Source organism: Platichthys flesus, chromosome 1 (genome assembly GCF_949316205.1).
Source record: "Platichthys flesus chromosome 1, fPlaFle2.1, whole genome shotgun sequence".
NCBI classification, from domain to species: domain Eukaryota; kingdom Metazoa; phylum Chordata; class Actinopteri; order Pleuronectiformes; family Pleuronectidae; genus Platichthys; species Platichthys flesus.
Window position 1 is genome coordinate 1,159,961 of NC_084945.1, and position 20,770 is coordinate 1,180,730.

Sequence of the window (20,770 nt, forward strand, 5' to 3'; positions counted from 1 at the left end):
TTTTTAAAAAGCTCTGTGGCATTCTTTCTAGGAATCTTTCTGACAATAACAGTTTATAGAAACAGTTGTGTGCTTTTAATGTTTGATATGTAACATGTTAACAATTGACACGTGTAAGATGAGCAGTTAGCAAAGTAATACAGAGGGAAGAGTAATGTATGTATTTTATTCCTCAGTCATATTTGTATTGCAGAAATGACTGATATCTCATGCATAAAAAAAAACAAACTTACTGCTCTATTCCTCTTAGACATAAAGGCCCATAATCTGCCCTATAGATGTTGAAAGCATTCTGTAGTGAGAACACATTCAAACACACAGGCTAATTAATGGAGGTAAAAACGTTATGTCCTATACCTCCATGAGAGGGGGGAGGGATGAGAAGGGGGAGGGGTGAGAGGGGGGCGGGGCCTTAAAACAGGTCGATCTGAGGAGGTCTGTTTTAGACAGAGTAAAAGGTGCTGTTTTAAATGATCCTTGTGGTATTTTTTACCAAAAAATGTTACAGACATTTCATTAAGACCCCAAGGAACCATATCAAATGTGGTGAAATGGGCATAATATGTCCCCTTTAACAAATATGACAACATTTTCATTTTTTTCAACCTTCTGGTATCCTGTCTGAAATCAGTCAGAGGCCACAGTATTCTAATCTGTTCCACTGATAAACATATACCTTCCATATAAACGTTACACATTGATGCCTATATCAATACTTCAACATCCTCCTGTAAAGCATGAGTGTCATTATCTTTTGTACTTATGTACAGAGCTGTGTAGCAAATTCCTGTTTCTCTGAATGATTTCTTGAGAAATACTTGTCAGAGTTTTGTGTTGTTTACTTAACGGTCACTGATACAACTCTGCTGCTCTGTTGTGTGTCTGCTGCTGCACAGAGACCGTTGAAGTGAGATCCTGAACCTACAGGATCTCTGGGTGCAGGGTATTTTTTATAAAGTTTAATTTGATCAGACGTTGCACTTGAACATGTTCTTCGTGTAGAATAATCAGATCTCAGATTGGGTCTGTGACTGCTATCGACTTTTTCAGCATGTCAGCGGTGGCACAGCGAACTTTGACGCTTCGACATGGAACTGGTAAGTTGTTGTAACTTAAATGATTATTGTCCAATTTGCTCCAGACTTGACAGGTTTGATAAGGATGATCAAATCTGACATGTAGTGTTTAGTGTGTCTGATAATGAGTTAAGATAAATATACAGTAACTCAGGGGTGTACCTGTGGCTTCTGGTCTTGTGTCCATTGTACATGTGGTCTGACTCAGGCCTCAATCATCAAATTAAATTTGTCCACAAACAAATCAACTGTTGTTTATCTGAGAAACAAAAATCAGCAGTGAAAACATTTCCTTCAGTTCAACTCTGTTCCTTCCAAACGTGTGACAGGGCAGTTAAAGAGGAGATGGAACACTCACCTGTGGATTCGAGCTTCTCTCAGTTTCATTGATGATCTTCCTCAGCGTCGGGAGCTCAGTCTGGAGGGCGGCTGGGACTCGAACCCTCCACCTACCGACACACAGCAGCCAGGGGGAGGAGTGAAGCTGAGGAATGCAGCTCTTCTGGATCCACCGCCTGACAAGTGATGACGCTCAGTTGTGGGAGGTAATTAAATGCATTTAATCTCAGTAGGGTTTTGAGTTTTGTGATGTCATCGTCCTGAGAAGAAGTTACTGTTCATATCCTTTTATCTGTCTTACTGAATCTACATTTAACATTTATATTTTACCTTTCAGTGAGGTCAGTGCAGAGCAAGTCACAGGAATCATCTTTTTCTTTCCTTCATTTCTTGCATCTTTGTTTTTTATGACATTCAACCAAAACTGGAAATACTAAGTTTTCACCTCGGCCCAACAACTCTAAGAAGCTGCACCACATTACACACACTCATAGATTTCAATTAAAACACTCAGGTGAACAGTAATGAAGAAAATTCTATTCAAGTTGATGAAAAACATTGAGTTTAAAATCCTCAGTGCAGTTAAACCGGGTAGGATACAGAATTAAAAACACACATTGTCACACTCCAGGCAAGGTGTGTGTGTGTGTGTGTGTGTGTGTGTGTGTGTGTGTGTGTGTGTGTGTGTGTGTGTGTGTGTCCGGTGTGTGTGTCTGTGTGTGTGTGTGTTCAGCTGGTTTCCCTTTGGCCTGTGCTGATTGGATAAATTGGAGATGTGCTTTGGTGCCCCCTTGTGGCTGTTTTACCTCAAGTAGCAGGTGAGTGATGTGTTGCTGCAGAATTTCCTGTGTGTCCCTCCATGTTCCATCAACAGTGGATAAGGACTGAATGCAGAAAGCTAACCAAAATGGTTTTCATGGTATCATTTGATAATTTATGATAAATATATTGTTTATAGCTATTTTCTTTATTTGAAAACATTGTTTATAACATTATTATGTTTCATATGGCCCTTTTACATAATATCTCTACTCATTATACAACCATCAGCAAAAAAACATTTGTGATCAGAATAACAGAAACTGAATCAACTGACTCATCATTTATTGAAGCTTGTAACTTTGTCACATTATCAAATGTCATTCGATTATTTAGTCGAAATCTAAACATGAGCAAAAAAGAACCAAAAATAAAAACTGACACAGACAATTTGTGCTTCATCATCATCATCATCATCATCCTCATAATCGTCATCATCTTCATCATCATCATCATCAGCACCATCAGCAACATCATCATCATCATCCTTGGTACTTGTCATTTAGAACGGAGCATGTAAATAATGGAACAATACATTTTAATCAGAAGAATATGAATCCAAAGTTAATCTTTCACAATATGTGAACAACTATATAATATCAGTTTATTACTGAATATTTCATCACATTGTCTTAGTATATTGTACATCCCCATTGTTTTCTTTATAGTTATTACATACATAGAGATAATACATTCATAACTTCATCATCCACATCACCATCTGTTTCTCTGCCCTGAACTATGTAAATAGTATAAAAGATAATTCATCATATGCCCAAACATATGGAAACAAAAAGGATAAAAAATATACTAATATACATTTATTTGGTAATTTCTCTTTTATTTATTTTATCGCTGGACGGCGAGTGACTATTGACACAGTAAAAAAACTACCAAAATATAAATCATCGAAGAAGAAAATAAAATGAAATGCACAGAGGTCCAAACTAACTCTGTTGTTTTTTCTTCATCACTGAAACAAATTGGTGGTTTAGTCACATTAACCAAAAAGATACACAAGAGTTAAACAAACAAAAACAAACAATAATCTTTTGCACAGTTTCCCCCCAAAATAGAAAAATGTCCTGAAGCTGAATCAGACTGAAGACTTGAAGTTCTCTGAATTTGCTTTCAGACCTGCACGGAGCTCCAGACATGTTCCTGAGACTTTCTGGAGAGGCTGTAAGTGAGAACGTAGAGAATGTGAGAACACAGCAGGAACATGTCCAGAACATTCACAGAGAGTGAGTGGGCGTGTTGATGACGTTTCTAATGTAAGATGTGAAACTGGAAGAAAACAAATCTATAAACAAAGTCTGGACATTTTAAGAGTCTGTCAAAAAATAGGTGAGTAAAGATAATATTTTATCCAAGTGAAAGTGAATCTATTGCTGCATATTAAATTGGACTGAATTACCTGATGTGTTCAGTTGTACTTTGTTCACTTCATGTTGAAGGCGTCTTTCAAACCCTTCAGAGCTTGATCCTCTGTGAGTCTCCTCCAGGACTCTGGAATATCAGCTGGTTTGGCTTCATATATTTTAGCAAATCTGTCATTGTACTGCACCAGGACGTACTTCCAGTAGTCAGATGCCTCTATGGTGCGGTCTGGAGGAATGATCCAGTCTGGATAGTACTTGATGTAGTCCTTGTAAGGAATCCACTCCCATTTGGTGTCTGTGTTTCTGAATTTAACATTACTGTGCACGTCAGTTGTACACAGTGATGTAACCAGCCTCCCACTTGACTCACACCTGTATCTGCCAAGACCTTTTGGCCGATGAATGGCTGCATGATGCTGCTTGTGTTCTTTGCCACCGGCCTCACAGGGAGCCTTACAAAATGGACACTGTCGTCCACAACCAAACACTCTCTTGAAAAGCTGATCCTGTGGTTTGATTGATCACATGATCTTGTTTTCTTTATAGTCATTACATACATAGAGATAAAACATTCATAACTTCATCATCAACATCACCACACTGTTTCTCTGCCCTGAACTAAGTAAAGTAATATAAAAGATAATTCATCATATACACAAACATAAGGAAACAAAAAGGATAAAAAATATACTAATATACATTTATTTGTACATTTTTCCTCAATTATTTGATCGCTGGACGGCGAGTGACTATTGACACAGTAAAAAAACGACCAATATATAAATCATCGAAGAGTCGTAAAGAAAAGAAAATGCACAGAGGTCCAAACTAACTCTGTTGTTCCTTCTTCATTATCACTGAAACAAATTGGTGGTTTAGTCACATTAACCAAAAAGATACACAAGAGTAAAACAAACCAAAACAAACCAAACAATAATCTCTTGAACAAATTTCCCCCAAAATAGTAATTTTTCCTGAAGCTGAATGAGACTTGTGGTTCTCTGAATTGTCTTTAAGACCTGCACAGGAGGTCCAGACATTTTCCTGAGACTTTCTGGAGAGGCTGTAAGTGAGAACGTAGAGAATGTGAGAACACTGAATTACCTGATGTGTTCAGTTGCACTTTGTTCACTTGATGTTGAAGGCGTCGCTCAAACCCTTCAGAGCTTGTTCCTTTGTGAGTCTCCTCCAGGCCTCTGGGACATCAGCTGGTTTGGCTTCATATATTTTAGCAAATCTGTCATTGTACTGCACCAGGACGTACTTCCAGTAGTCAGATGCCTCTATGGTGGAGTCTGGAGGAATGATCCAGTCTGGATAGTACTTGTTGTAGTCCTTGTAAGGATGCAACTCTCCTTTGGTGTCTGTGTTTCTGAATGAACGATCACTGTGCACGTCAGTTGTACACAGTGAAATAAACAACTTCTCACTGGACACATTCTTGACTCTGCCAAGACCTTGTGGCCGATGAATGGCTGCATGATGCATCTTGTGTTCTTTGCCACCGGCCTCACAGGGAGCCTTACAAAATGGACACTGTCGTCCACAACCAAACACTCTCTTGAAAAGCTGATCCTGTGGTTTGATTGGAAGCTTGTTCAGAGTCTCAGTGATGTCATCAAAGTTTGAGAACTCCTCTTCTAGTTGCTCCTTCATCTCCTTCATTGAGATCTTGAGACAGCTGATGAATGAATGGCATGAGCTTTGGATCAGAAACAAGGTGGTTTCTTCAGCCTCCACTGAAACTGAGATGTCTTTGATCAAATGTTTGCGCATGTTGCTGATTAGCTTTGTGATGCTTTCCTTGTTATCTGGCAGCGGAGCACCATCCTCTTCTTTTGCTGCCCGATCTATCGCTTCTGATATTTTTTTGTCAATGACTTCTAGATTGTTGTTCTTCAGTTTGCACAAAGTCTTGTCCACTGACATCTTTTCCCTGATGTGCTCAAATATCCAATCCTTAACATAAATTTCATAGTTATCAATGTAATTGAAAAAACTCTTGAAGTCTCCCTGTTGCAGTAACTCTTTCTGAATGTTGTACTGGAAGAATGTGCGAGAACTATACTCTGCTGAATGGGAACCTGTCAGAATGTCATCCACAATGTTTACTCCCAGAGATCCACTGATGAACTGTTTCACAGCAGGTTTGAAACAAGACTGGACAAAATCTTTTGCTCTGCGTTGGCAGTGATCTTGCTTTTTGTATAAATCCAGAAAATCTGACAGGTACTGAGTCTTGTACTTTTCCAGCTGAGTGTGAGGATTATTATCTGACAAGAATCTTTTGTGCATTTCGACAAATTCCCTTGAAGCAATGCCACAAATGTGAAGTTTCAGGTCAATCTCAAACTGTGTATTTGTTTTGTGATGGTCGTAACCTTGTTTAAGGGATTTATCAATTTGTTCTAGAAGATCCTTTGTGAAAGAGTCCTGGTAATCTCCATCGGTCTTTACCTTATCACGTACAAACCTTTTACAAGAGTCAATGATACTGTCTGCAAAGCCCTGCAAATCTCCCCAAATCCAATTTTTTAGCTTCTGCCAATAAGTGTCTACGTGATCATGTCTAGTTTTAAATTGACCTGTCCCCATTTCCTTTAGGTCTGTTACTTTCTTCAAGGCCTCATTAACGTTTCGATTACAGAAGTCTTTTCTCAGCTGCTTCAGGACGCATGCTGCAATGTCTCGCTCTTTCAGGCCGGACAGGTCTACAGTTGCTTCAGTCCACATCTTTTCAAACTCTTGTTTCAGCTCTTCCTCAGTCAGAGTTGACGCGTTGCAATCACCCAGAAGCTTCATGACCTTCTGTTCTATCACACCTCTGTAGTCTCTCTGAATGTCCTGAGCCTTTTGTAAACTTAGTTTTAGTTGAAGGATGCAATCCAGTTTTGCCCACACAGAATGTTTAATTTCATCTGCAAGGCCTTTCACACTGTTTAGAAAGTCCACTTTGTATTTCTCTATCAGATGAACTCGTTTGTCTTTCATCTTGTAGTAGTCTGAGATTTTTCCAGTCATTGTTGTTTGTTGGTTTGTTATTTTGTCTGACACCTCAGATTTTTTTTCTCCAACTAATCGTTCCAAAGTTTTTACCTCAGCTTCATTGTCAGCATTCAAGATCTCTACCTCTGCTTGTGTTTGCCAGGTCAGAATCTCTTTTCTGAACTCCCATTCCCACTGATTGAACTCTTTGCACAAGTTGTCATAGGCATGAGCCACAAGAGTGTTTCTGAAACTAAAGATGAAGTTCTCATATTTCACTGCCTGCCAGAGACTCTTCATCCATTCCAGAAACTCTGGGATCTGCGACACTTCACTGCCCGGGTCCTTCTTCACTGTTTGCAAAAGGTTTTCCTTGAAATGTGCTACAGCTTCACTGTAACCTGTGTTCACTGGTGCCATTGGTGGAGTTCCATGCCAGAGTCCTGGGATGTTCCAGTTGTTCTTGTCCATGTCATAGTCCAGCACATCCGTGAACTCTTTGATTGAAGATTTCTTTTCCATTTCAGCTGCGATTTGAGTCATTTCATTGAGTATGTCCAGGAGATGTTTTTTTTGTGTCATGGTCTTGGCATGAGCTGAAACTGATGAAACATTTTGGTGAACAAAATGACAAACTGGCTTTTTTCCAATTGCTTTCATCCTCAAGAATGCGTGCACTGCAATTTGCAGGACATCTTTCATTTCTGTTGAGTTTTCCATTGCGATGTTGATGATGGTGGCATCACTCAAGCCAATGACAAAGGTTGCAAGCTGGTTGTCGTGCTCGTAACTGTCCTCTAGTTGTGCCAGATCAGGAGACTTAAGACCCTCTGTGTCAATGAGGACAATAAAATCACAGTTTAACTCGCTTTTCAAATCTTCTCCAACTTTGAGGAAGAGCATGAAAGCTCCTCTTGTGCATCTGCCGCTGCTGACAGGAAACTGCACACCAAACATGGTGTTGAGGAGCATTGACTTACCGCTGCTCTGAACACCCAACACAGTCAGTACCAACAGTCTGCTCCTGTGTCCAACCTTCTTGTGAAGCTCCATCAGGACGTCTGTCACCCATCTCTCTGGGACGTTGGAGGCATCTCCGTACAAAAGCTCTAAAGGATATCCATCCAACAGCATTTCAGCTGCCAAACCAGGGAGCTGGGATATTTCATCAGCTGTTGTTGAGCTGCTGGTTGAGAACTCATAGATCAGTCCCATCTCTCTCATGTAATGCTCTGTTCCTAAAGAGCTGTCCACCAAAGCTTGGTCTAACTCTGCTATGAGTTTGACGTCTTTCTTCTTGCATTGCTCTTTGAATTTGTGACGTAACACAGAGAGTTCGACTCGTGAATGTGTGTTAAACTTCAGTTTCATCCACTTCAGGAAAACATCTCTTTCTTCTTTGTCACTTGTAGATAAGCACTTGATGAAACTCTTCATTCCTTTGGAGACGTCACAATTTTGTTGCTTCTGTCTGATTTGTCTTTTTTCTTCCTGTTGTTGACATTTATAGACTTCAGGGCAAGAATCACCAGATTTCTTCAGTCTACACTCTTCTTTTTCTAACTTTGACAACCTCTTCCAGTTCGCTCCTTGCAAACTCAGATTTGTTTTTTTATAGTCTGGTATACTTCGCTCTCCAATGTCGTCCATGATCTCCTCAGCTGCTTTTCTCTGTGCTTCAGTTTTGCTTTCATCCACAGACAGACCAAGTTCAACAGCTTTTCCAACCATATCTACAATGCTCATGGTGTCTTTCACATCTAACAGGGATGCCTTGATGACCTCACAAAGTTTCTTTGAGAACCCTGCCACATTTAGCCTCTGGCCTTTGCCCTTCACTCTGTTCTTTGGTAAACCTAATTCATTCACCAATCTCTTCACAGACATCATCTCCTCTCTGGCGTTCCCTCCCTTTCGATTGACGACTAAGAAGAGTTTGGATTTCACATCTTGAAGAGAAGATAGAATCTTGTGCTCACTTTCTTCAACGCTGTCCAGAAACACAAAGGTAGCTGTTGATACTTGAAAGAGAAAGTTGAATTGTGTGAGTGATTCACTAATGTCCCCTCGCAAATTTGCAAAGGCAGTAGGCTCAGGAAAACTGTCAAGTTTTTCCCCACCAGAGGGAAGGTACCAGCTAACCTCAACAAGCCCATCTGCAATTTCTCTTTTGACTGCCCCCCCTTCAGCATCTCTGTGTATGAAGATGTTGCAGTTCTGTTGTCCACTGCTGAGGATATGATTCAAAACCTGGGACTTGGATAAACTGCTGTTCTTCAGCCTCACAAAGGAGAAGAATGGTATATTTGCTTGGACAATGTTGTCTTCAACAAACCCTCTTGATTCAGACATATCATGTGGACACCACTCTTTGATGATGTCTCTCAGAGCCCACAGCATCAGGGTACACTGACTCATGTGGCCACGGTGCAACAGCAGTGGAAGAGAAAACTGGCACATGGACATCTTGAGGGCCATTTCCTGCTGCAGGATGCTGTCAGCGCAATGGAAGAGAGCGACTATGAGGTCGAGGGGGTTAACCTCATCATCTCTAGAGTCATCAGCGGTGTAAAGGTCTTCATCAAATAGATCATTGTTTTCTTCAATGTTTCCCTCTGGCCTGATAGATGATTGTATTGAGCTCCTGCATTCTGCATTCATTTTGAACAGTTTTCTGAGGAAACACCATGGTATTTCCTCCAGCGATAAAACAGCTTTTTCCTCAATACTGTTTTTGTTGATCTCAAAGAGAGACTGTTGATTGAGCTTGTTGGGATAAAAGTTCTTCAGTCCAAGTTTTACGAGAAAGTTCAACAGGGCTGTCAAACAAAAAGAGAACAAACATTTTAGAAATTGGCACCACCTATTGGGTTATATATGTTTGTTTGATTGTTTGGGTATTTGTGATTTTGCATTGTTACATACTGTTAATCTTTGTTGTGAGTAACAATTGGGAGCAAAGACTTCATTCACATGAAACCAAAACTATTTATTCTTACATTTAGGAGTCCCAAGATGTCTGAGCAACATCGGCCTGAAGGGACATGTTCTCCTCGAGCTGCCTCTCTCAGGTCTCGTAGAGGAGTTTAAATTCACCAAAACAAGGCTGGAGACTCTCTCAGAGTCCAGAGACAAATATATACGGGCTGTTGGATCATTGACAACAGGACGGAAATGAAAACCAAAAGAAGCAACCCAACAGGTAAAAGCAGCACTCTAACACACTGACATTCTGGGTCACGTTAAACAGGGAAGAGGAGGTTGTAGCCTATGTCAGAGTAGTCCCCTGTGGAACAAGGCAACTCTTTCAGAGCCGGGACAATTGGTAGTCCTGGAAATCTGGCATCAGGAAGAGGCAGCAAGATGTGTGAAGGCTGAGACTCAAGCAAGACAGGGGCAGTGGCGGAAATGGGAAATCATAGAGAATAGACAGGTCAGCTGGAAGGACCTGTGGGGAATGGAAGCTAGCAGGATTAGCTTCCTGCTTCGAGCAAACCTATGACTTCTTCCCTCACCCAAAAACCTACGGCAGTGTCTTAACGAAGATCCATCCTGCCCACTATGCTACCCTCATCCACACTGGTTGTAAAATAAGTCTCTCCCAAGATAGGTTTACGTGGAGACACAACCAGGTACTCACATGCCTTGCAGCAACAATAGACACAAAGAGAACTGCTACCAATGCCTTGACATCAGAAGCATCAGAGGCAGTTCAAAGGAAAGCTTTTGTCTGTGAGGGGGAATAGGGACAGAGAGGTTCTCCTCCATCTGACCAGGAATGGTCAGATGGAGCAAGCCAGAGACAGGAAGATGTTGGTGGACGTGGGCCAGCGGCTTCTAGTCCAAACACATATTGTTACAACCACCGTAAGACAGGACCTGATACACTGGTCCAACACCCTGCACGTCGTCTACTTCGTAGAATTAACCCAAGTTTTTAACGTCCTCAGCTGGAGGAAAGAATTCAGTATGAACTTGGTAGCTACAGCTTTATGCCCATTCACACAACAAGCACACAGATCTCAACATATTGCTTTGTAAACTCTCTGTGTCCATACACAATAAAAAGTTGAATGAGTTACCTGCATGCTCTTCACTTTCTGGGTCTCTTGTAGACATGGTCAAAGCCTTCCCTTAATTCCTCTGTGCGTCAAAATCTGGAGAAAAACATATATTAACTTTTTAAGTTTCACAACAGTTTTTTTACTAAATCAATCAGTTTATTTTTGGATTCGTTATTGGCCAAGATGTTTTAGAATTGAATTGATTTTGGTTACCAACTTCAGGTGGAAATCACAAATCACTTTGTTAATTTCAAAGCTTAATTGTCTGACTTGCAGCACTGACCCAGATTGTGTTTATTTGAACCTGTTGCTAGTCTAAACCGTCAAATTAAGTTCAGGACATAACTACCAAAATATTTCTTATTGAACTATCTATGTATGACCTGCACCCACTGAGCCTGTTATGAAAGTCAACCTGCACTGCCCACAGAGAACTGCCTGAATCTGTGACCTGTACTGAAAAGAGTTTTTGTGGTGACTTTATGAAAACATAGACAACATGTCTTCACTTCCTCCCATTGTGATAAACTGAGGCCAAAATATCTTTGGTTCTGATGTAATTGATTGAAGCTCTGTACGTCTCTACAACAGTAAGTTGCTGTTCCTGTTTTGCATTTGTTGGAATGTACAGCGAGCTATGGAGTTTAACTCCTGATCACTACCGCAATGAGGGAATTTAGTCTTTATCCTTTTCCTCTGCTTATAAATTTATTTAATTATTTATTGGGCTTCATTTGATCTAAAGGCCCAGATCTTTCAAAGTATTCACCCGTAAGCGCTCCTTCTTCCGTGTTCATTGCCGACATGGTCTGACTTCTCCTTCTCTTCCTTGACTCCCTTGTGCCTCAGAACCTGGACGATAAATACATGTTGTTTCTCTAGTTTCAGAACCACTGTTATTATCAGACATTCAAATCAGATCAATTAAACCATTAAACTAAGTTTCCAGCATGTAAACGAAAACGTACCTGACATGGTGTTACGGGATAGTGCGGCTGCTTGTGTCAGCTCTGCTATTTATACTAGACAATCAGAACCGAAAGCATTTGATGCACTGGAACAACAGGTTCTCTCTCATCTGGAAAATATGTCACTTTGTCTTACTTGAGGGTCAAAATGTCACCAACTGATCCTCAAAAAGATATTTCTGTACAGGAGCACACATACAGTTGCAATCAGAAATATTCAACCCCCCAAAGATTTTAAGGATTATCAAATAAAGTTGACAGAATCTTGCTCAAATAGCAAGATTGTAGAGTCTAGATTCTAGAGTCTGTCCTGACCTGTGATTCTTGCTATTTGAGCAAGATTCTGCTTCGGATGACTTCTTTATGAGTTGAGTGATACAGAAAATCGACACGGAAAATGCATGATGTAGTATTTGTGTGTAGCAGTATATTTTGTTATGATAGCCCCTATATAATATTGTTGTTTTTAAAGCTGTCTGACAATTTTTTTTGGTCCTAAAGTTGAGTTGAAACATTATTAAGCCTTTGGGAACTCTATACTGATCCTTCATTTGCTTCAGCTGTGATGCATATATAATCCCCACCCATGAAGGTATTTAAGTGAGTTGAAATCATGGGAAAGATAAAGGAGCTTCCACAAAAGCTGAGAGAGGAGATTATTTCATCACACCTGAAAGGCTCTGGGTAAAAGAAGATTTCCCCCAAAAATGATATTCCAAGAGACACAATTGGGAACATTATAAGAAAGTTTACAACTGATGGAGCAGCTTCAAACAGGCCTGGCCTTGGAAGAAAACCCAGCATTTCATCAAGGACCCTCAGCAACTTAGTCAGAACAACTCAGATAAATCCCTGTGTGACTACAAGACACCTACAGGACGACCTAATGAAGGCTGGTAAAAGTGCTTCAGTGGCAACTATAAGACGTGCACTGAATTAAAAAGGACTTCATGGCCGGCTTCAAGACGCATTCAGCTCTTGACCACAAGGAACATCAAAAGTCGACTAGAATATGCCAGGAGGAATTTGGATAAGCCTACAGAGTTTTGGGTGACAGTTCTATGGACTGATGAAACCAAACTGGAACTGTTTGGACCAATGGACCAGCGGTATGTCTGGCGCGTGAAAGGCCAGGTTTATGACCAGAAGAATACCATCCCCACAGTCCAGCATGGAGGTTGGTCAAAGATGATGTTGGGCTGTTTTTCTGCGGCAGGAACTATTAATCTTTAATGTGTACATGGCATCATGGATTCACAGAAATACCAGGCCATTTTATAGAGGAATGTGATTCCTTCTGTTGACAAATAAAACCTTGGTGATCATTGGACTTTCCAGAAAGACAATGATCCAAAGCAAAACCTTCAAGTCCACCAAATCTTGGTTGAGAAAAAGATCCTGGAACGTCCTGGAGTGGCATTCACAGTCACCAGATTCAAATTTGATTGAAATCTTAGTATATTAAAGAAGGCAGTTGCAGCATGGAAGCCATCAAACATCACTGATCTAGAGGCTTTTGCACTTGAAAAATGGGCAAAGATTTCAATTGAGAGGTGTAAGAAGCTTGTCCACACTTACCGAAAACATTTTTTAGAAGTTATAAAAGCTAGAGGATGAGCCACTGTAGTATATTCTGCTACCTTTAATCTTAGTATGAACCAGAATCACATGTTTAAGCATGTGTTCCCCATCTTTAGATTCTCAGTAAATCTTCTATGCATTTCTTGTTAGTTCTCTCCCCTAGGGAATGATCTCTGACCTGTTAATGGATGAGTATAGAACATGGGTTTTTGTCTATTAAGTATGAGGCATGTCCTTATGAATTCATCGTTTCATTTACATATGTGCTCAGATACATGCAGTCATGCACCTCTCAACCATGGTATGTGGGACGTTGTCATGGGCGTAGACAACCTCTATATAATGTGGGCTTGACTCCTTCAAAGCAGGCTTCACTATTGGCATGTGAATGTCTCCGGATTTCTAGAGTCTGTCCTGACCTGTGAAGACTTCTGTGTAATAAACTTTAACTATACAAGCAAGTTCTTGGTCTGCGGAGAATTCTTCCTTCAGCATCAACTTCACCATCATCGACCTCTCGGCTGCCCAAAATATACGATATCACAAAGTACTGAAGCTGGGGGGTTGAATAATACTGCACATGCACATGTGTTGAAAGAGTTACAGTTGACTTAACGTCAAAGTTAAGTCAACTTCTGTTGTCAAAATAACTAAAATACGCATCAATAACTATATTTTGTTGTTTGATGAGTTTTTTTTTGTCATTTATTGTCATTATCTGTCATCCACATCACTAAAATGTATATTGAGGTGAGGGGGTTGAATATTTCTGATTGCAACTGTACACACACACACTATTCAGCGGTTTTACCAGTTGTTTTGTTTACATTCACTGGTTTTGCCCATAATATTGTTTAATTTGGTATCTAAGCCCAGTGGGAGGGGCTAAATGTATAAAGCGGCAGCTTCAAGCCCCTGCCAGGAGTCTGAGACTGGTAACAGAGGCAGTACCTTTGCTTGTTATTGGTTGATTGGAAAGCGATTTTACTGTCCGAGCATCAACTACAAATCCCTCTAGGTGGAGATGCACAACCTTCACTACTCTTCCCTTTATCTTCCCTTGAGCATTTCGTTTTTGATCGTCACATCAAGTTTAGCATAGATCGCTGGGTGCAGGATACTGAAAACCCGATCTAGTTTTTGACCACTCGTTTGTGTTTGTCTGAAGCGACAATTCTCTCACTCAACCAACAGTTTGCGTGTCTGCAAAAGTACAAAATAAAAGAATGTCGTCCAGCCGGTGTAAACAAGGATCACTCCCTCCCAACCGTCTGTTTTTCATTGTTGACATATTAATTCATCACTTCCTTAAGCTTACTGGAATTGTTTTCTATCTTGTGGAATAACTGGTTTTGTCACATGCCTAAAACCAGGCGGGTCCACTCATGACAAGAGGTGAATTGAGTTCATTGGTGTTCTGATGAGGATCCACTTCTGATCCCGGTATCATCTTGCATGAGATTTCTGTCTCATTTGATGTTTTTATTAGAGTTTTGTATTAAATTGATGGACACAATGATAAGTAGTGTCATGAGTGACAGCTGAGACTGACTTCTGATTGGTCGTGTATGAGTGTGGGAGGGGCTTTTTTAACAATTAAATTAATAACTATAACCTAAATTATCATTTTGATAGTTAGCTAAGATGAAGGAAATAGAGTTCTTGACAGTGTAGAGGTTGGCAAAATTCACTTGTGCAACATTAATAAAAAAACATTTGTGAAGAAAAACATTTATAATGAATATAACAAAGTATAAAAATACAAAATACTAACGGTGTACTTACTACCTAAAGGTATGTACTTGAGTAAGCGTGTATTTGTCTGTGTGAGTGAGCGTGCTTCCAAAATGGCGGATGGCCACTCCGAAGATAATGGACTCTCCCCTTTTGGAATGTTTTACGACATGTGGCGGGGGTCAGAGAGAGATGGGTGAAGAGATATGCATTTGTCCATGTTTGTGCCAAGGGATTGCATGGAAAGACAATGAAGAGGGGGAGACCTGGCCTTATATTGGCCCGGTGACCTCACAGGTCATGGGGCCCAGAGTGACCAATAGTGGTTGACCCTTGTGTTCTGGAGGATCTGGTTTTCTCCAGATCAAAGGACATCCGGCTTTAGGCTAAACATGTAGGCCGAACTGTAGTTCACAAATACCAGCTTCCAAGGTGGTTCCCAGAGGTAACTTGAATCAATTAAAGTTATTATTTAATATTAATATTTTAAATATTAGTATTCAATATTTAATTTTGATAACCAAATTTATTGAATGGCGAAAGGCATGTCATGGTGTCACGTTTAATGAATTATTACACAACAACGCGATGTGAGAGTCCTTTCATATTTGGTACGAAGATTCTCGGATGAACTCATTCGATTTGTGTCGTCTATGTTCACAAGTCTTCTTCTTATTTTGATCATAATTATCGTTCTCGCTCTTTTGTCAAAGCAGCTGGCCTCCCAGCCTGAACCTGGCTCAGCTTGTTGTTGTTTCTATGACTGCAAACAGACACTGATCAGAACGATTTGATGAAACTTCTTCAAACACACATCAGCAATGTACCAAAACTGTCATATTTACGTCTTTCCTTTTTATTAGATCTCCATCTGTACTGAAGAATATGGCTTATTTCAGTCATGGAAAGTATGAAATTATGATTTTCAGTTTTCAGGATTCCAGAAATGACTAAACAGAAACTGTTATAAAATCAGCAGCTGAAAGTGACTCAAGTGTTCTTAGTCCCTGTTGCTGCTGTCTCTTCTCTCCACTGTGAAGTGATTTAAACTCAGATCCTCGAAAAGTTAAAAGTGAACATGTTAAATTCTGGTTGAGGCTGAGGCATCGTTCCCCTGTGAGGTGTTGTCTGATGAATTCCTTCTTATTGAATCACGTTCACATGTCGTGTGTCTTCAAAGCCTGAGCGTTTCCTGCTGAGCCTGATGAACCTGTCTGGCTTCACTTCCTTATAAATACAACATAGTTCTTATCAAAGTGCATCAATCTGTTCAAAATACCTCTTGTTGTTTTAGTTTGTCACCCACAGATTTTCTTTCTTTATCTTCCACTTTAGATTTGTTTCTTTACAATTACAAAAGAAATAACAAGAAACAGTTGTTTAGAGAGTTTGTATTGTTAAGTGTGTGTTTCCCCTAACGTCCCTACAGGGGCATCGTTTCTATCACGTTCATATAAGATTTAAACTTGTCGTAAAAATAGAACTTGTGTTCTGTCCACCACGATTGCTGTGAGCATCTGAAGTTGTTAGAGACGGTTTTTGATTTGTAGTAAATTATCGTGTGAGAAAAAATATCAGCAGCCAGAACTTATAGGCTCTATATAAATCATCCTCAGGATTTTTATCCAATATATTATATTGACTTTAGTGTTATTCACAGCTGTCGTTTTTATCTTTAAACCTAATCCCTTGTTTCCATTGACTGGTGAGTACATCTTCTTCCACTCAATCTTTTCCATCACAAATATTACCAGTACACACCAGATACATATCTCACCTGAGACGTGAGACACTCTGAGTTATGGTGACAAATCTTCTCCTTGTATGGCCTTTTTTTTAAATGCACCTTATTTTTACAGCCACCATGTGCTTCTTCTGATGTTCATTTAAATAATCACGATGATTTATTCATGGTTTTACCATCGCTCCAGTGTCTGAACTGGCAGAGAACGTTTCATTTGTGGTAACGACATCACGTCCCAGTAACACTTTCATTAAAATCCAATGAGTTCCTGTTGTTTTCGAGCGGGTCCTGGGGAAACCTCTGATAAATGACCTGCAGCCACAGCCTCTGGTCTGCAAACTGAATCCAACTGGGTTCATACAATAACTACAACTTTTTTAGCATTTCCATGTTTTGGTCTTGTGATTTGTGACTTAGTTTTTGTCTTTTTGGAAACTAATTTAACATGGTTAAATAAGCTCTCCGATTAGTGTGAGCTAATTAAAAAAGATATATGAAATGGTCATTATATCAAAATTATAAATGAAGAAAACATGTAAATAACGTGTACTTAAATAAGATAACACAACTTTGCTCTATTGTGTGCGCAAAAAAATAAACATCAAAAAGTCAGTGTTAAAAATTACTAAAAAAAAGTTATTAATGAACAAATCTAACAGAAATGTCAATCAAGTAAAATTAAAACAACCATTTAAAAAACAAATTAACCAGCTAAATAAAAAAACTGAACTAATTGAAAAGACAAAAAGTCCTTAAATCTAAAGTTTTTTATGATTTTATGAGTAATTGGATAAATATTCATGTCTGTAAGTGAAACTTTTATATGGATGTTGTATAGCGATGGATCCACTAGGTGGCATCATCTAATAGGGTAGATCATTTGTGCACATGAACGGAAATGTACATTTGAGTTTCACGTCTCATTTAAAACTTCACTTGATCACAAACACAACACTTGATCAGACACAAAACTTGTGTAAACGTTCATATTTGTGGCTCGTGTTGAATCAGTTGTTTATTTTATTCTAAACAGAAGTGGAGCCTCCCTCTGATTTCAGTGAAAAGGATCAAATATGATTTCTGCTTAGCTTTCAGTTGATCTCAATATATCAGCAACTGTGATGAGAGCAACCGTTACCAGGAGGTGGAGCTCAAAGGAAAACAGACAAGATCATATGTGTTCAATAGAGACACGTTCACAGCTACAAGAGGGTTTGAAACCAACAACCCACAGCGACTAGAACAAGTCTGACCTTCACTGAGCAGATCGGTGACCAGAATGATTCAAAAAAATAATGTTATAAGAGTTTTAATCAATTAACTTTCCACTATGATAAGAGAAGACTGATGTTTCTGCTTCTAGTAGCTGTTGTGTGTTTTCATTGATAGTTTATATGTTGTATTATTGCTTTACCATGTTTAGTTGTGTGAGTCTTAATTGTACTTTTGTATATTTGTCGTAATGGTTTTCAACCCTTGAGCCGAAGCTGAAGAAGACCTGCATGAAGCCATCTGAGTTTTCATCGACTGTATCTCAAAGATCTGAGTAAGAGGAGAAGCAGCAGAACCCTGACAGATAAATAGAGAATCAGACAGAATGTGTGGCTGCATGTTGTGAGTGCTGTTAGTAATTATGCTCTTTTGCCAGTTTAATTGCAGCGCTGTAATCGAAATGAGCCTACACAGCTTCACTCTAAATTATCAGTTTTATAATTACCCCTGAACTACACTCGTCTCACTGCCCCCCCCCCCCCCCCCCCCCCCACTTAATTACCAACAATGTGCCTCTATTGTGAAGCTGCGGTCGAGCAGGAACAGATTAGAATAATAACTTTTGTTTTCTGTTCATTTCAGTTGTTCTTCCGGAGCTTTCTTCTAAAACAGCAGCAAGTTGAAGTGATGCAGACGTCATGTGACTCAGGTCACATGATGACAGGTGGTGGAATCTGGGGAAAGACAAGACAGGCTTTATTATCTTGGACACAAACAGACGGAACCTGCATTCTCACTCTGACCAGCAGGGGGCGCTACACACCTGATGATAGTGTTAACCACAGTAACCAATCAGAAACACTGTGAGTTCAGCATCAGTTGTTAATCTCTAGTTGTGGAAAACGACACTCACTTATATTATAACATCTTGTTGAAACAACAATGGCCGAAGCCGACAAGAACCAAAGCTTTAAATTGAACATCTGACCTTTTTCTATCTACATAGATTAAAACTCCTGTCGCCTAAAACCGCTGCAGCTTCGGATTTTTACAGTGAAGATCTGTGTTTATTACTTTTGGATGAATTAGCATTTTGAGACGAGATGGAACCAGAAGTTAAAGAAGAATTATTTGAAACTGGAGAGAAGGCTCTAAACAAGTTGATTGGTTCTAGAAACAGATCAAAAACATGAGGTCATGAGTTCAAATCTACAGTAAATGTGATAAAACTGTAAATATCTGTGAATATACTGAATTTATACTTGAATGGTCTCGTTTCAGCTCCTGATGTAAATTCAGCTGTAATTATAAAACCTCGGAGCTCGGTTCAAACAAAATAACTGAAAGAGTCAGATTCCATTTTTGCACTGATGAGGCTTTCAGTGGAAATATTGAGCCTCATCACTTCTCCACTGATGGAAAATATATTCAAAAGAAGTGAGCGTTCATTTCCCTGATTAATGTTCTGTTCTTCAACACTGAAGCTCCTGACAGACACAGCTTCACAGGACGTTTCTTCTAAAACCCACAGTGACCTTCTCCTCTCGAGGTTTGGGACAAATCCTCTAAACCTCAACTCATCTCTGCGATTCGCTCTTTATCAGTCTGCTGTCAGAGGAAATGTTCTCTCGTGTGTGTGTGTGTATGTGTGTGTTATCCTGCCCTGCTGCCACAATAGGGCTGACTAATGCAGAAATAGACTGCAGGCTAAGCTTCTTTTTTACAGAGATGTCTTGGAAGTGAAGGACACATTCTGCTGCTCCTGCAGCGTTTAGATCTGCTGTGGAAACGTCATCACGCTCAACATGAGCAGAAAGATAGACCACGATACATGAGCAGGCTTAAAGAGAAACAAATTCATTCAATGTAAAAAATCATATCATAAATGTGGGAAAAATGATAAAATGACATTTTACTGGTGTGTATCGTTTTTCTTTACAATTCATTCACTGATGTTTCTACTTGTTATTGCTGCTCTTTGATTTTTACTTCATGTAACATCACTATTTATTCAGTTGTGTTTTCAAGGTTCTGGTTCCGGTTGCACTCACACCAAACTAACTTCAGTCTCATCTTTCCTTCAAAGATAAACGTGTGAAGCTTCATGAATGAACGTTGTGAACAGAACTGGACCATATTCACTTCAAGGTAATGAGCTGGTTAAGTTAAATGATCTAAATGATCCAAAGTGCTTCACTCTGTTCAAACACTTCGTTCAGCCACAGTGAGCGGTGCTGCGTTCAACTCCCACCTGGTCTCAGATCAGTCTGAACTTATCTCTCGTGTCTGTTATTCATGTCCAGGAACGTCCTGGTTTCACCCAGATGCTGCCACATATTCTTATATATTTAAATATTTATATATATTTTTTTTCTGCTGTATATATATACATTTTATATTTTATTGTACTATCCAATCCCTTCCCTGACTCTACTAGCCCCATGCACAGACTTTACCACTACATATTCTTATATGTTTATATATATATATAGTTATCTGCAGTTTTTATATATATATATATATATATACATTTTATATTTTATTGTACTATCAACTCTAGCAGCACAAGAACACTTTCCTACTGGACACTGACAAAATCACATCATTGCATTCCATTCCTGTATCTGTAAATATTATCTCCGTATGTGATTTATGTTTGTATGTCAGTGAGGTGTTAAGTGTACAAGCTACCGGATGATCTGAATTTCCCACAGGATTAATAAAGTATCCATCTATATATCTATCTATATCTGGTAGCGCTCATATCTGAGATAATTTGTCATCATTTCTGGATGTTGTGAGGAAATGGATCTGTCTCGTCCATCTTTGTTCACCGTCTGTGGTCCATGTGTGTTGTGCAGATCTA

At 39.5% G+C, this 20,770-nt stretch overlaps 1 protein-coding gene across 1 annotated transcript; it reads right to left on the reverse strand.

The window, feature by feature from the left end:
* Positions 1 to 4,726: 4,726 nt before the first annotated feature.
* Positions 4,727 to 11,520, reverse strand: LOC133954898 (up-regulator of cell proliferation-like). Its single transcript, XM_062389491.1, has 3 exons — positions 11,435 to 11,520; positions 10,684 to 10,758; positions 4,727 to 9,420 (listed from the first exon to the last, which is right to left on the reverse strand). Exons 2-3 carry the CDS (start codon positions 10,718 to 10,720, stop codon positions 4,745 to 4,747), a joined length of 4,713 nt encoding a protein of 1,570 aa, XP_062245475.1. The 5' UTR covers positions 10,721 to 10,758; positions 11,435 to 11,520; the 3' UTR covers positions 4,727 to 4,744.
* Between the last annotated feature and the right edge of the window lie 9,250 nt (positions 11,521 to 20,770).